Here is a 15,929-nt window from a genome sequence, read left to right as displayed (position 1 = left end):
AAGTGGGGGGAAAATGAAAGTAGGGACTCTGAAAAATAGTGTTAAAAAAAAATCTAAGGGAATAAAAGGATAATTTCTAACAGTAAGAATTTTATACATTCAAAAGCTGAAAATTTTCTAAAACTTTGCACTAAAAAAGCTACTTCTAACTCATGTTGTCTACTGTGTCATTAATAATCTTTTCTTTCTCCCAGAGAAAATCTAATTTTAATATTTGGGGATTTATTACTTAATCAGAAACAGAAGCTAGAGAAATCATTTCCCACCCTCTCAGGTAAAGGTTCTTCATTTCTAAAAATAGTAGAATTGGTTTTGAAAATAGAGTTAAAGCCTTCTACTTCCTTCTTTGAGTGTCCCTCCCACAACCGTCTCATTTGAAATCACACACATTTTTTTCAAGTGTGCTTTTTTTCCTCCTTTAAAAAAAAAGAATATTTGGAAGTAAGGCTTTTAAAGTAAAATTGCCTTTTTCTCAAAACATTGTTTCATTTGACATTAATCAGAAATCTGTACTAAATAGGCATTTCCACATGGCTATAACCTAATAATAACTTTAAGGTACTCAAGAAAGCTTTCTAAAAGATAAATTATATAATTAGATAAATTATCTTCAGTTGCTTATGCTTCTATGCATTTCATTCTATTTTAACTTTTATAAACTATATAATAAAAAGCCTAACATTTTGAAAATCTAGAATACTGAATTAATCAAAATACCAAATTCCTAACATATGCCAGGAAATTAGTTTACTATAATAGCAAAAGCATTTTTATAATTGCGAAGCTAGAAATCAGCATCCACAACACTTAAGGTCTATGTGCTTACGATGCTATGCCAACAACAGAGACTGAAAAAGATAGGATTATAGCTTACTGGAGCTTATCAAAGCTACCCAGGCAGGTAAATGTTAAATTCTTTCAATGTTTAAATGTCATAAGTCAATAATACCGTAATTTCAGGAAGACAGTAGCAGTAAATATGCAAACACTTCCCCAGGTGCCTCACTTAACAGACATCAAGTATTCTGGTTCTTCTGTGGGAGACCCTATCCACTGAGAAATTAATATATCAGGCTGAAATAACTGAATGTCATTAGGCATTCAGTTCCTTTAATGTCCAGGTTTCAAGTCCTTCCCAGGCAAGACCACATGATTTTCCTGCTTCCCATGCAAGTTTATCAACAAGAATAGTACATTCCAGTTAGGCAAATACCAGTGCCCTGGATGCTATAATAGTTATATTTTTCATCAGAAATGACTTAAGAACTTTGTGATTATGACTGTGCTTCCTAGGAAATTGGACTACAGAAAGAAAACATATAGAACATAGCAAGACAAGTGTTCTTTTTCAGGGGGGACATATTTTTATATAATGCCGTATCAGGCATCTAAGCTTCATGTCATTCTCAAACTAAGCTTAACATGAGTCCAATCCAGAATGGGTCCAATTTTTATCAATATGATATAGCAAGGACTCTTATCCTGGAAGGCTGAGACATAGACCATGGACTGCAACCTTCTCAGAGGTAAGAAACATCATAGAGTAACACATTCCGATAGACACCCCAGCCTCCCTCAGGTGGGCACAACCTTTTGCATTCCTGCACAGAGCAAGTAAACTATGTTTTCATCTTGTGAATTTTTATACTAAAAGCTCATTACATTTTCTCACAAGATGGATAGTGTGAATAAGAAGCATAGAAGTCTCTACTTCTGGTTCCTGACATACAGCTCCTGAAAGCCTTATAAATAGGAGTGCTCAGAGACTCTTCTGTTCTAATATTTAGTCTTTGATGCTAGTTCCTGACACAAAACCCTTACAACCTCTATAATTTCATAAGTGATAGGAATGTCTGACGCTGAGCTCCTACGTCCCTTGGGATTTCCTGGGTGATACGATCATCTTTTGTTCTAATGAGGTGACTTTTGGTGGGCGCCTAGATGGGGGCTGGTCACCAGAAAGACCAAGCTATAATAGGAAGCTTGGAATTTTCAGCTCCTCCTTCCATTCTCAAGAACAGGGAGAGAGGCTGGGAGCAGAGTTCACAGTCCCACATGTACATGACCAGAGGGTGGTTCTGTACTCTGGACACTTCAGGATCTCATCCTATGTATCTCTTCGCCTGGCTTTTCATCATATCTTCTAGCACATCCTTCATTATATAAGAAGCTGGCAAATAGAAGTTTGTGTTTCCCTGAGTTCTGTGAGCCATTCTAACAAATCAGCATACCAAAGGTGGAGGTTGTGAAACTCTGATTTCTAGTCAGTCAGTCAGAAGTCCTGTGGACAACCTGGGAGTTGTGACTGGTGTCTGAAGTAGGGCAGTCTTGTGGGATCGAGCCCTTTCCCTGTGGGATCTGATACTACCTCCAGGTAGACAGAATCAGAACTGAATNCACACAGTTGGTGACCAGAAGTGTCAGAAGTCAAGTATTGTGTGTGCAAATAAAGGAGAAACAAAGGAGTGGTTTTCCTAGACAGATGAACTCAAGCTCCTTTCAGCAATTTCAGTTAATTCTCTCAGCTGAGAGGAATTAGTTAACTCTAAATTTTCTCTAAAAAATTAATTTCCTAAGGCAATCAACACTGAACAGTTAGTATTTTTTAAGAATGAAGAACAAAAATTTTTGTCTTTTGTGGTGACAAAAATGAAATAAAATTCATATTTATACCATGCGCTTCAGAAATTAACTCACAGGTTCTCAACACAAGTCTACATAAAATAAAACCGAGGGATGAAAATAAAGGGACCGAGAAGAAACCTTCAGAACTCTAAGCAGGGAGGGCAGAAGAGACCATCTCAACAGCACAGAACAGATGGAAACCACCGCACATGACTGGGAAGAATCAAAAATTAGTTTCTGTGCTGGTGTGAGAGGCGGTAACAAAGATTGGCAATGCCTGATAATTTTAGCAGTCAGCTCTGCTAACAGACACTTTTGCACAACAAGGTAATCTCTGCCGTTGTCAACGGAAAACAATAGCCTAACTGCAATCCCCTTTTTCCAACAATATTCAAAAGAGGAGACCAATTCTGGCCACCTGACTTCAGTAACGGTTTCATGCAATACTTGAAAGTACACGTGATGATCAGTGAATTTGCTCGCATACTCCTTCCTAAGAGAGGCACTGTGAGTAGAGACAGAGGCACTCACTGAGATTCAAATAAAAAGTTAAAAGTCCACACTGGGAATATTGGACACACCCTTTGAACACAAGTACTTTTTCCCATTAAATAAGGTAACTACACGTCTCGTTCCAACTGCAACTCCACTTGGGTGAAAATACATGCCAGTAATTACAGTAGCTACAGCATTTCTTTGGAACAGGCCTGTTATTCAAATCATTGTGAAGATTATCTTACAGCATCCCCAGAAAGTTGGGAGGCAAAACACAAGGTACAGGTCCAGTAGATGACGACACCGTTTATATTTATGCAATCTCTTCTATTACACTGTTCAAGCATAGCCTCAACAAACTCATTAAACTCATTTCCTACCATCAGAGACTTCACTACCACTCCTAAGTCCCCACCTCTGAGGAAGACTTCATCTGGTAAACAACACTGACAGAATTTCAAGCACACTGGCTTCAATTATAAGGCGTGATAATCATAATGACACTAACTTGTGGTAATTTAAAACCTTATTCCATAATCACTTTATCTTTCTCCAACTCTCCAAGGAGTCTAGATTAAAACTGGCACTCTTCTGCTTTTTCCAGTCTCTAAGGCGAACAACATGAAACAATTGTCTTCCAACTAGAGTTTAATTTCTCCTTCCCCAGTTTGCCAAAAATGCCACAGGGAAGAAATCAAAACAACTAAGCATTTGCTTGAGTTTTTGCCAAGAAAATTTTCCCCCACTTCCTTGATCATACAAATTCGCTTTTAAAAAAATCCTCTTCCACATGAAAACAAAAGCGAACAGAACCACATTTTTGTCTTTTCCGAAGGCCTATTTTATATGCAACAGTAGAGCTGGGTCTACTACACATTGCTTCCTTCTGTAACACACTCGGAACCTTCACACTGGCTGGACCAAAGACCTCACAAGAAGATAACATTTAAAGCAATGTTTGGGCAGCAGTAACCTAGCACCCAAAGGGATAGCTCTAAATTTTTCAACAGATTAAACTATGGAATACATCCAAGGGAAAAAGGAACAAAAAAGGAAATGAAAATACAATTATAGCTACCGTCAGTGCACCTGTGAAAACCAATACTGCAGGTTTTAGCCAGTGGAGCTGGGGTTTTGAATTTTAAATAAGGATCCCTAGAATCTGGCAAGTTACTTAACGTGTCTCAACCTTCATCTCCTCTAACTATTAAATACCTAACACCAATGTACTTCAGAATACTTTGATGATTAAACACCACGTGTCAAACACCAAAACTGAAGTGTATGAATATTAGAATGAAAACAAGACAGCTTCGAATGAGTATGACTCACAAAAAATTTAATCACAAATTAAAATTCTACCGACTATAGGCCTTTTTTATTTAACATTTTATCACATATAATTCACTTTCTATCAGAAACTGTGTGGGCTTCTGGCATTATCTCACAATACTTCTTCTGCCTATAATTTCCATCTAAATATCTTTCTATGCGAAGCCATTTCCAACCTGCTAATCTCTCCAAATCTGCTAATCTTCCCCAACCTTCTGCAAGTTAAATACTTCTGTGTTCCCATAACGTTTTGTTCATACCATTCCTGTATGTTTTATGGGATCGTGGGAAGTGTGTGTGCCCAAATACTTGCTAGAGAATTGACTCCTGAGGGCAAAAATCCTTTCATGGCTCTATGTACCCAATATCTACCAGTGATCAGCACACAGTAGGCAATAAATAAATGTGAATGAATGAGTGAATGAATATATTACTTGTCCCTCTTTTGCACCCTCTAAAAGAGGGGGAAGAAACCAAACATCTTCTGAAGTGATTTATATTTTTAACACAGATTACAAGATCATGAAGTTAGATTTTTCATAAGGAAATTTTAGGTTAAACATACTGTCAACCATCCAAGTGTTTCTGCACCTCTACATAATACTTACTGGCTGGAACAATGAAATCTCCATGTAACTCATAGGTCATAAGAGGCTCTGGAAGACTCCTGTATGAAAAGGAGAGCTCAGAATTACCAAACAGGTCACTGCTCTTTGTGTTCATGTTTTATATAAATATAAAATAAATATGCATTTCTCACTTAATGTGTAAAATTTCCCTAGAAAACATTTTTACATATCAAAAAGATATAAATCAAACAGATTACCTTATAAAGCACTATCTGCACCAAGTACTACCAAAGCGTAAGCAGCCACAAATCCCTATCAGATCTAAGCACATAGTATTTCACATTTAATCTTGCAAAGTACCTTTATAAGTATCTGATTTTTTGTATAAAACTCCCTTCCATATATTAACTTATTTAAAGACAAACCTTCAATCCAACCAAATATAAGCATGTAATTTTGAAAATCATCTCTAGAATATTAATTGAAGATGCTACAAAAATATGTTACAAATAAGTAAAAAAATAAAAATGTTCAACAAAAATGTTTAAAAAGTTAAATATCATAACCTCTCCACTCACATATCTCTATTATAGAAACATCATGTCCACTTTCGACTTATGCATATGAAATAATAAAAGATATGAAATAAAATACATGACAACTTGAAAATTACACATGCAATTTTAATTTTTTACCAAGTAGATTACACAAATGCTAGTATATTGTATCATGTGGTCAAGAGAATGCTGCAGTTCGGTCAACCTTTACACGTTACCTTAAATTTTAAAAGACTAGATCTCAGAACTCTATAAAAACACTTAAAGAACATTTAGACAAGTACAAATCTGCACAGTCTTTCTGGAGGGCAATCTGGCAAGATATTAAAAATCTTTAAAAGGTTTAAATCATGTAACCTGGCAATTTCTCTTCAAATACTCAAGAAAAGAAAGAAACAAAGACACACAGACAAAGGCAAGAAAAATGCAGGGATAAAGGAGTTTCTTTCATGCTGATAAAAAGGACAATTAATCAACAAGGCAACAATCTGAAACGTTAATAAATCTAATAATAACAGGAGCTTCAAAATACATGAAGCCAAAACTGAACTATTAGGAGAAACAGACAAATCCACAAGTCTGGAAGGAGATTTAATACCTCTCTGTTTTAATAACTGATAGAACAAGCAGACCAAAAAAATCAGGATACAGAAGATGTGAATAAAGCTATCAACCAACTTTATCCAATTGATATGTCCTTCACCTAAGTGACAGTCCATCCAAAGGCAGTGGAAAACACATTATTTTCCCAGCACACATGGAACATTTATCAAGATAAACCATATTTTAGGCCATCAAACAAATCTTAGTAAATTTAAAAGGTTCAATTTATACCAGCTATTTCTCTGATTACATATAATAAAAAATGAATTAAAAACCAGTAACAGAAAGATATCTGGAAAACCTCAAAGACAGGGAAACTAGGAAGTATTTTGAACAAAATGAAAACACAACATATCAGAATTTAAGGGATGTTATTAGTAAAGCACTATTTAGGGGTAAATTTATATCATTCAATACCTATATAAAAAAACCCAATGACTTCACTTTCCATCTTAGAAAGCTAGGGGGGGAAAAAAGGGTAAATCAAACGCCAAAAAGCAGATGAACAGAAAAAATATCAGAGCAGAAATCAACAAAAAATAACAAGAAAAACAATAGAAAAAATAAATGAATCCAAAAGCAGTTGAGATAATGAATTAAAATAATAAATCTAGACAGAGTAATGAGGAAATAAAAGAGAAAACACAAATTACCAATGGCAGGAATGACAGAATGGTAGAGATAACTGTAAAACCACTGTAGGCTCTAACAGTATTTAAAAGAAAATAAGGGAATAGCATTAACAATTTTATGCCCATAAATTTAGTAATTTAGATGAAAGAATAAATATCTTGAAAGATACAACCTACCAAGGCTCGCTCCAGAAGAAATACGTAACACATCTATTAAAGAAATTGAATTTGTAGTTAAAAATCTTGCCAAGAAGAAAACCCCAGGCCCAGATGACTTCACTGGTGAATTCTATCAAAGAAGTAATAATACCAATTCTATGAAAATTCTCTCAGAAAATGTAAGAGGGAGTACTTTCTTACTCATTCCTTGATGTCCCCACAGAAAACAATAGACCTTATTACTTATGAATATAGATGCAACTATTCTAAATACAATCAACAAAGTTCAAATTCAAGATAAATAAAAGGATAACACATCATGACCAAGTTGGGTTTACTGCACAAATGCAACATTATCTTAATATTAAAACAAATCAGTGCAATTTGCCACACTAGCAAACTAAAATAGAAAAACTGTATGATCATCTCAATAGATAATTCAGGGGAGAAAAGAGAGCTTTTCCCACAAATGGCATTGTAGTAACTGGGTATTCATATTCAAAAGTGAACTTGGATCCATATCTCATACCTTACATAAAAATTAACTCAAAAAAATCACAAATCTAAGTGTAAAACCTAAAACTATAAAACTTCTAGAAGAAAATGGAAAAGAAAACCTTGGTAACTGCAGATTAGGCAAAAATTTCTTAGCACATCACCAAATGTACCCTTCATAAACTGTACCACATTAAAATGGACTGCCCTTTGGAAGGCACTTAAGAGAATGAAAAGACAAGAAAGAGACTGAAGAAAACAGTTGCAAACCACATATCTGAGAAAGGACTTGATCCAAAATACACTAAAAAAATCATCAAAACATAGTAAATGAATAACTCCATTTTTTTTAAATTGCATGAAAGACAGGCACTTCACCCAAGAAGATACACAGAAAGCAAATACACACATAGAAAAGCTTACCATTATCAGTCATTACAGAAATGAAAATTACAGGTACATGAGAGGGGCACCTGGGTGGCTCAGTCGGTTCAGCGTCCGACTCTTGATTTCAGCTCAAGTCAAAATCTCATGGTTCCTGAGATGAGCTCTGCCCCTCCCCCACTAATGTTCCCCCTCTCTCTGAAAATAAGTAAACATTAAAAAAATGTACATGAGCTATCACTATACAGCTATTACAATGGCTAAAATTAAGAAAACTGACCACAGGAAGAGTTGACAAGGGTGTATAGGACTTGGTACTCTTACACAACCACTCTGGAAAAACAGTTCGTCAGATTCCCAAACTGCTAAATATATATCCAACATACAATCTAGACAGATATTCCACTCCTAGGCTTGACGCAAGAGAAATACAGGCCTGTTCACTCAAAGATTTATACAGAAAGGTTTTTGGTAGATTTGAATAGCCAGAAGCTACAAACAACCCAAATATTCATCAACAAGGTAATGGACTGTAAGAAAATCTGCATTGTATCCATTCAATGGAATACTAGTTAGCAATAAGAAGGAATGAACTACTGGACTTCCTACAACACAAATGAATCTCTAATATGCTGAATAAAAGAACCCAGATCTTTTTTTTTTTCCTAGGAGAGAGAGAGAGACAGAGACAGAGTGTGAGCAGGGGAGGGTAAGAGAGAGAGGGAGTCACAGACTGAAACAGGCTCCAGGCTCTGAGCTGGCAGTCAGCACAAAGCCCGACGCGGGGCTCGAACCCACGAACCGCAAGATCATGACCTAAGCGAAAGTGATTCTATTTACATGTAATTGTTAAAAATGCAAATTAACAATGTACAGTGAAAGAAAGCAGGAGAGTGGTAACCTAGGAATGAGGGAGTGGAAAGGAAAAGGTGGGAGAGATGGATTCCAAAGGCTCATGAGGAAACTTTGGGGGGTAGGTGGTTAGGATCACTATCCTGATTATCGTGACTGCTTTGCAGGCATACACACGTGTCAAACTTATTAAAATGTACACTGTAAAAATGTGCTGTTTATTATATGTCAACTTCACTTCAATAAAGCTGTTTATAAAACAAATAAAACATGCAAAAATATATTTACACGTTATGTTCCCTGCACACAAGACACACACACAAGACACACACACACACACACAAACACACACAATAACAACTGTAGGCACATTAACTAAAACTTAAAGCCCTCGTGAGGAAAAGCTGTTCCTTATTTTCCCTCTCCCTCCCCTTCATCTCCTACGCTCTCATTTAAAGAAGAAAAATAAAAGCAATTATACCACAGCCTAAATAAAAAGAAGTAAACCTTCAGGTTTTTTTTGGTTTCAAAATATGGACAAGGAAGGAAAATGATGACTTGGCAAAGAAGTAAAGCTAAATGGTTCTGGAAAGAAAATGAGGGGCGGGGAGAGAACATTTGGACAAGCCAGAGAGAGAGCATTTCTTTTCCAATAAGAAATGAACTTGTGTCTAGATATCTTCTACGAGCTAATTCTACCATTGCCATATGTCAGTTAGTCAATACAGCATAAATAAGTATTAAATATTGTTGAAGTTAGGGAGGCAGTAATAAAAATGACACGTTCCCCATACAAAATGTATTATACTAAGTCACATTATCCCTCAACTTGCCATCCAACATGTTTTGAGCTACCTCTCTTTGCCACCCCTTGGGATCTAAGAACATAAATCATAATATTTATCTAAGCAGGCATTTTCTTCCCAAAAAGTTCCATTCTAATCTCCAGTCTTTAAAAGTTTCCTCTAGGTAAAATCAGTTTACTAAAAACCTCACAAAATAGCTTATCTGTCCCCTCACAACAGGAAACCTTTGTAATGAACACATTGCTGAAAATCTAAACCATGGTCTGAAAACATAGGTAATCAATCAGAGAGCTGGTATTCAGCCCTCTAAAACACTAAAGTAAAGAATTTTTGCCTCAAGTCAGTGGAAGAAAAAGGGAGATGCCATACATGTATCTTCTGCACATCTTTATCTCTCTCCTAGTGTTCGAGGGGTTTGGCCATTTCCCCCTTCCACCTCCAGCCTCCCATCCAGTATGATGGCTGAGTTATTTGCAGTGAGAATTCAAGAGCAATAGCTTTTGTGGTGAGAAAAGCTACATTTGACTTTGTGCTATGGCGCCTTCAGTGACAAAGCTGGGGTTCCAACCCACGCAGGCTGGCTCCAACCATGCTCTTGACCATCACGCTCTACTCCCTCTTATACTGAAAGAAATGCACATGCTCAGGCCATAACCAGAGAGCCAAAATACAAACTCCATTTTCTCCCATTTGGTGCACCACCAGAGTAAGTATTACTTAAATCCTAATTACTGCATTTTTAGTTGCTAAAAATAACACAGGGGAAAGAACAGCAACCTAAGTTTCAAACTCTCCCAAGGCATCTGCCATTTTATGATAATCACTTATCACATTCAGGCAGACTGTGTATATTGTTAGGAGTGAAGTTATATAATAATAGCATCTCATAATGTTGTTCCGTAGGCAATGTTTGCTTAAAAGCAGAATTCAAAAAGATAAAGCAACGCAACGAGAGAAAAAGGCAGAAAAAGCAACACAAGACCAGGAGCGATAAGGAACTAGCTTCAGAAAGTATCAAGAACCAAAAAGAAATTTTACTTACAGTACTCAATAAAAAGATCATCTATGTTTATTAACCTACTTATCCCACAAGTAAAAAAAAGTAACTGGTGTGGAACAGGGGGGTAAAAACCCATGCAATTTATTATAAAAGAACTGGATTTTTGCCCTTAGTTTCACCACCAATAACTGAGTCACCTTGGTTAATCCCTTTAACTATATTAGCTATGAGTTTACCAAAGAGTAAAATGGGTTTAAAGGTACCTCTTGGAGCGGAAGCACCCTTTGCTCCTCAAGTTAACATAAGCAACTCATTGTATTTTTATATCCCTCTCCCATTCTTTCTTGCATCCATCTATTACATGTTTTCCCAATTTAAGCACTACTGCTATTTTGTACACTGGAAGGCAAGGGTGGGTTGTCTCCTGCACTGTAGGAGCCCCTCACTGGCCTCCATCCACATGCCAGCACCCCCTTTCAAGCAATCATGACAACCAAGAATATTTCCAGACATCGCCAAGTATCTCTTGGGGGATGCAAAATTTCCCCAGTCAGGAAGCACTATCTCTGCAAACAAGTACAGCTCTAGATGCTGGGGATACTGCAGTGAACAAGACACATACAGTACCTGTCTTCAGGAGGCTTACATTCTAATCCCAAGGTGGGACTAAGGAGATTCATTTCGTCCATAATTCTCAACCAAGCCAATTAGTCACCATCGTGGCAGATGGGAAGACAGCCATAAGCACATAGGTTTAGCCTTAATTTTATCCCTTTATCAACTAGGGATATTAAGTACAACAATGTACTTAATACTTTAAGGGAAAAAATTTAAACAAGGATTAAAAATATCTTGTTTAAATAAAATACCCAAAAATAGGTAATATACATCTGAACCCACTGATAAATTTTAATTTCATTAAAAAGTGGGACAGCCAGATAACACAGGCCTCCTGATAGAATACAGGAAAAATATACCGCCACTACCACATATTCCTGCAATAAATCTTTAAAAAAAAAAAAAACAAAAAAACCTAACCTGTATCTAATGAAGTCTATAGGTTTACTTGTTAGTGATGGCTAGAGAAACATGTTAAATGACACCATGACACAATCTGCCCTAAGATGTAGGAAATTCTATTTAAAAATGACCCATGTTCATAAACAAACAAGAAAATGCTGAGGGAGAAAAAAGCTGTGCAGAGGAAGTCAACTATACAAATTAAAAGTGACTTAAAATATATCAATCAAATGAACTGTGTTGACATTACTCAAACCCTATAGGAATTTAAGTAAATACAAAAAGACCTTTTGGAAAAAAATCAGTAAAAAATCAAACATGGACTGAGTACTGGATGGTATTAATTTTGTTGGGTATGATAACTATTCTTTTTGCCTTTCTACACTTTTTTAAGTCCTTATATTTTTGTTAAGTATGTACTTTAATATTTATGGGTGCAGCAATCAGATGTTTTAGAAAATCTTTCAAATATTATCCAAAAAAAGTAGCAGGTAGAGAGACTAAGAGACAAGAAGGGTAGAGTGTTGATAACTGCAGAAGCAGAATAATAGCATCATGAGGATTCAGTCTACTAATCTCTATGTGGTTGCACAGACTTGGAATGTTTCAAATAGATGAACTGCTTAAAATATAAAATAACATTTCATTCTATGTGCTCATTCAAATCCAAATACTATCTACCTGAAACACAATCCTATGTGTTGGTTAAAAAGAAATGATATGGGTGGAGCAAAGCTATTGGCCACTAAAGTCCCCAACAGACCTGCAGGAAAAGAATTATAGTCATGGGGCGCCTGGTGGCTCAGTCAGTTAAGCGTCTGACTCTTGGTTTTGGCTCAGGTCATGATCTCACAGTTTCGTGAGTTCAAGCCCCGCATCAGGCTCTGCACTGGCAGTGTGAAGCCTGCTTGGGATTCTCAATATCATTCTCTCTCTGCCCCTCCCCCATTCAAGCTCTGTTTCTCTCAAAATAAATAAACTAATTTTAAAAAAAGAATTATGATCATGATTTTTTTCCCATTCTTTCACTCCTTTTTTCATTCACTTTGTATGAACGCAATGATCGAGATCTCCAGGCAGAGTTGGCATCTACTGTGTGATAGATACCCAAGAGCCCACACCTCCCTCCTGTTACTGAGAGGAACTTACCTCAAATACTGTTTCAGGGCACTTGTTATCGTCTTCACTTCCCAGTCTACGGAATTCTCCAAGTCCACCTCATTGCATGTTTTTACATCTAGTGAGCAAGCAGGCAAGAAAACAATTAATTAAAACCTTGAACATTCAAAGATCTTCTTGACTGGCTCACAAAGCTTCCATTTTTTAATGGCCAAACCACAAATAATTAATTCTGGGGTTCCTTATAAAAAGAGACACAATTTCTCCTATGATAATCCATGTTCTATTATTAGACACTCCTAAGCAACTTCAGAAAATCCATAGTGAAGATCAAGGTCAAAGGATAAGACGGGTCTGGGAGGAGGGAAGACCTGGACATAGTAGACATTTCAATACTCACAACTACAAAGCATACACAGCTGTGACAACCGCCACAATGGCAGTTATTACTATTATTAAAGACACTACTCAGTAGCCAGGGCTTGGGGCGTGTGGTATCTGCAGTGTCTACATATTTTACCATGTTTCAGGTGGCCTTACTGTTATCACACTGTGTTATGACAAGGGAAACAGCACTGTTAATGGCAAGATGGCAACAAGTCAGTGGGAAGAAAGGACAGGAAGTTTGGTCCCACACTTCTAAGATCTGGACTCAAAAGATTAGCTTTCGGAAGATTACTGCATGATCAACCAAAAGAGCAATATGGTGATACATAAATTTAAACTCAACTTTGACATTAACATCATAATTTATACATTCATCTAAGAAATATTTGTTGGAAGCCTCTGTGCAACGCTACTGACATTCATTCTAAATAAAACTAGTTTTCTTTGTCCCAAAAGTGTGTTAATGATGTGTTTCTTCCAGATGCCCTTTCAAAAGCTAATAAACTCTATTAGAAAAGGATGATGTGTGACTAAACAAACAGAGGAGGGTAAGGGAGGAGAAAGGAGAGAGTAAATTCTAAAAAGGAAGAAATGAAGGGGTTCTAGAGTGGCTCAATCAGTTAAGCGTCTAATATCTGCTCCGGTCATGATCTCGCAGTTCACAAGTTCAAGCTTCACATCAGGCTCTGTGCTGACAGCTCAGAGCCTAGAGCCTTCTCTCTCTCTCTCTCTCTCTCTCTCTCTCTCTGCCTCTCCCTTGCTCACTCACTCACTCTCTCTCACTCCCTCTCCCCCTCCCTCTCTCTCAAAACTAAACATTTTAAAAAAGATTTTTTTTAATAAAAATTAAAAGAAAAAAAAGAATCTTGGTTGAAATGAAAGGAAAGGATGGTGGGAAACAGAAAGGGAAAGGCCAGCCCTCTGTGTAAGGTGGCATCTTTGATCCTTACAAGGCTGGACTTCCATATTTGGCTGTGGCTCGGCACTGGGAGGAGTGCAGCATGTTCCCACAAACCTGGGCTTAAATCCTCAGGGCCACCTTAAGCAGCCACACCACTCAAACCAAGTCACACCCACACCTGTCTGAACTCCAGGTTTTCGTCTGCACAACAGAGATCATGTAAACACTCTCACAGAGCTACAAAGAGCAGCAAGGCAAAGCAGGAATGTGTACAGATTTCCTGTAAATTGTTTAAATGAGTAGGCAATTACCACAACTGAGTCACTGAAAGTATAAGTGTTCAGTGGTGGTTCCTACTCAAGTGTAATAAATGGGTTATGATGACAGATATTAAATGATCAGTAGAAACTTGCCTGGTTATCTACACTCCCATCATGCAAAGGAAAAAATTAGACATTCCTGGAAGAGACTTGACTTCTCCCTTACTCCAGAATGATGTTTCAACTAAGAGCCAAGAAAACTAGTTGTTTCAGACTTTTTTTTTTCCTCCCTTACACTGTATTTATCTATATAGGGGAGAAACATCTTGTTAGAATTTCCTCTTTAAAGGTACTAACAAGAAAGGCCTGTCAGAATGGGACCACTACATTCAGTCAGGCATGCCACTTAAGAAACTTTAGGCTTGGGCAGTGACAAGATAGGTGGCAGCTCACCTATCTCAAACTATGCTATCCTCGAACTTTCTGAGAACAAAGTAAAACAGGAAGTGATAGCTATTGCACAGCCATAACATCATACATATGAAATCAATTACTCAAAAATCTGGAGACTTTTTAAAGCACTTCAACAGTTCTTGATTGCAGCGACTGACAGCAACATGCAATAAACTACAACAATGGCAATTGACACTGATTACATTTTGATCAGTTCCTACAATTCAGAACTCATTTGTTACCAAGCTTGTCAGACAAGGCACAGATACATTCAAGAAATCAAATTAAGCACCCTGATTAAAGGTGCAATCCTTTATAAATGGGACTAAATAATTCTGTTCTAAGGGCTTTGCCAACCCATTACTCCAGTAACTGAATATTCTCTCTCATTAAATCAATTATTTAAATCTCATTTTAACATACAAGTCAGATAACATTTTCAATCAACTTGCTACCAGCAAATCAGCATTTTAAAATCCAGGAGACTTCTGAAGGAAATCTTTTATTTTCACCTTTCTACCAAATTATCATTCTATATTTTGAGAATCATATTCTTTCTATGGAAAAATAAGCCATCCTTTGAATTCATGGAATAAAAAGTAGCTGTCACATCAGAGGCTAATGACTACATAGTGTCTATGGTACTAATCCTCTATTAAATTTTCACTGTTTTCAAATAACTCAATCATCCCTAGCAGTTCTTTAGAATCAGTGGATGCACTGGGACTAGGTAAATTTGTTAATAACTTTTTTGGGATTCAAACTTAAAAATGCATGAGTGTTCAATCAGAATATATGTTCTACTGCAAATAAGGGGTTTTGCTTCCTTATTGACTAAGAGACAACACCTTTATGGATTAGTTAAAACTAACAAGCACAAATACAAATTATTAACTTTTAATTTGGGTGAATGTTTCATAATTATGTAACCAGTATTTTTTTAACTGGAAATTTTCAGCCCCACCTAAATGCAATATTCTGAATATGTAATATTTAAAGTATTTGAAGGGGCACACTGAGTGAGCAAATTTTGAGAGTATACATTATAAATCCCAAATCATAACTTTTCACCTATATTAGTTTACTTTGTTTCCCCCAATCTATATGAAAAAGCTGTCCTACAAATAAACAAGGTAATGTTTTTAAGTAAAGCTTCAAAGTTAGTTGTATCTCTTCTATGGTTCTGTGTCTAAAAATAAAATCATCCTGCCTATTTTGCAGGTTAAATTTACAAATAACCACCAAATTCACCAACACACCTAAGCTATCACCACATTTTA

General features: G+C 36.6%; 1 protein-coding gene across 2 annotated transcripts in view; it reads right to left on the bottom strand.

Moving 5' to 3' along the window:
- Window positions 1-15,929, bottom strand: part of ARHGAP10 (Rho GTPase activating protein 10) — a 313,043-nt gene that overhangs the window by 106,001 nt on the left and 191,113 nt on the right. For both annotated transcript variants that reach the window (XM_077770703.1, XM_077770713.1), the window contains exons 15-16: window positions 12,679-12,766; window positions 5,061-5,119 (exon numbers count right to left, since the gene is read on the bottom strand). In XM_077770703.1, the coding sequence (XP_077626829.1) occupies window positions 5,061-5,119; window positions 12,679-12,766 (147 nt within the window). The remainder of the gene's footprint in view (window positions 1-5,060; window positions 5,120-12,678; window positions 12,767-15,929) is intronic.

Source organism: Crocuta crocuta, unplaced genomic scaffold (assembly GCF_008692635.1).
Source record: "Crocuta crocuta isolate KB4526 unplaced genomic scaffold, BGI_CrCroc_1.0 scaffold345, whole genome shotgun sequence".
NCBI classification, from domain to species: Eukaryota; Metazoa; Chordata; class Mammalia; order Carnivora; family Hyaenidae; genus Crocuta; species Crocuta crocuta.
The sequence above is the reverse complement of the archived record's forward strand: the minus strand, read 5'-3'. Positions and strand labels throughout refer to the sequence as shown.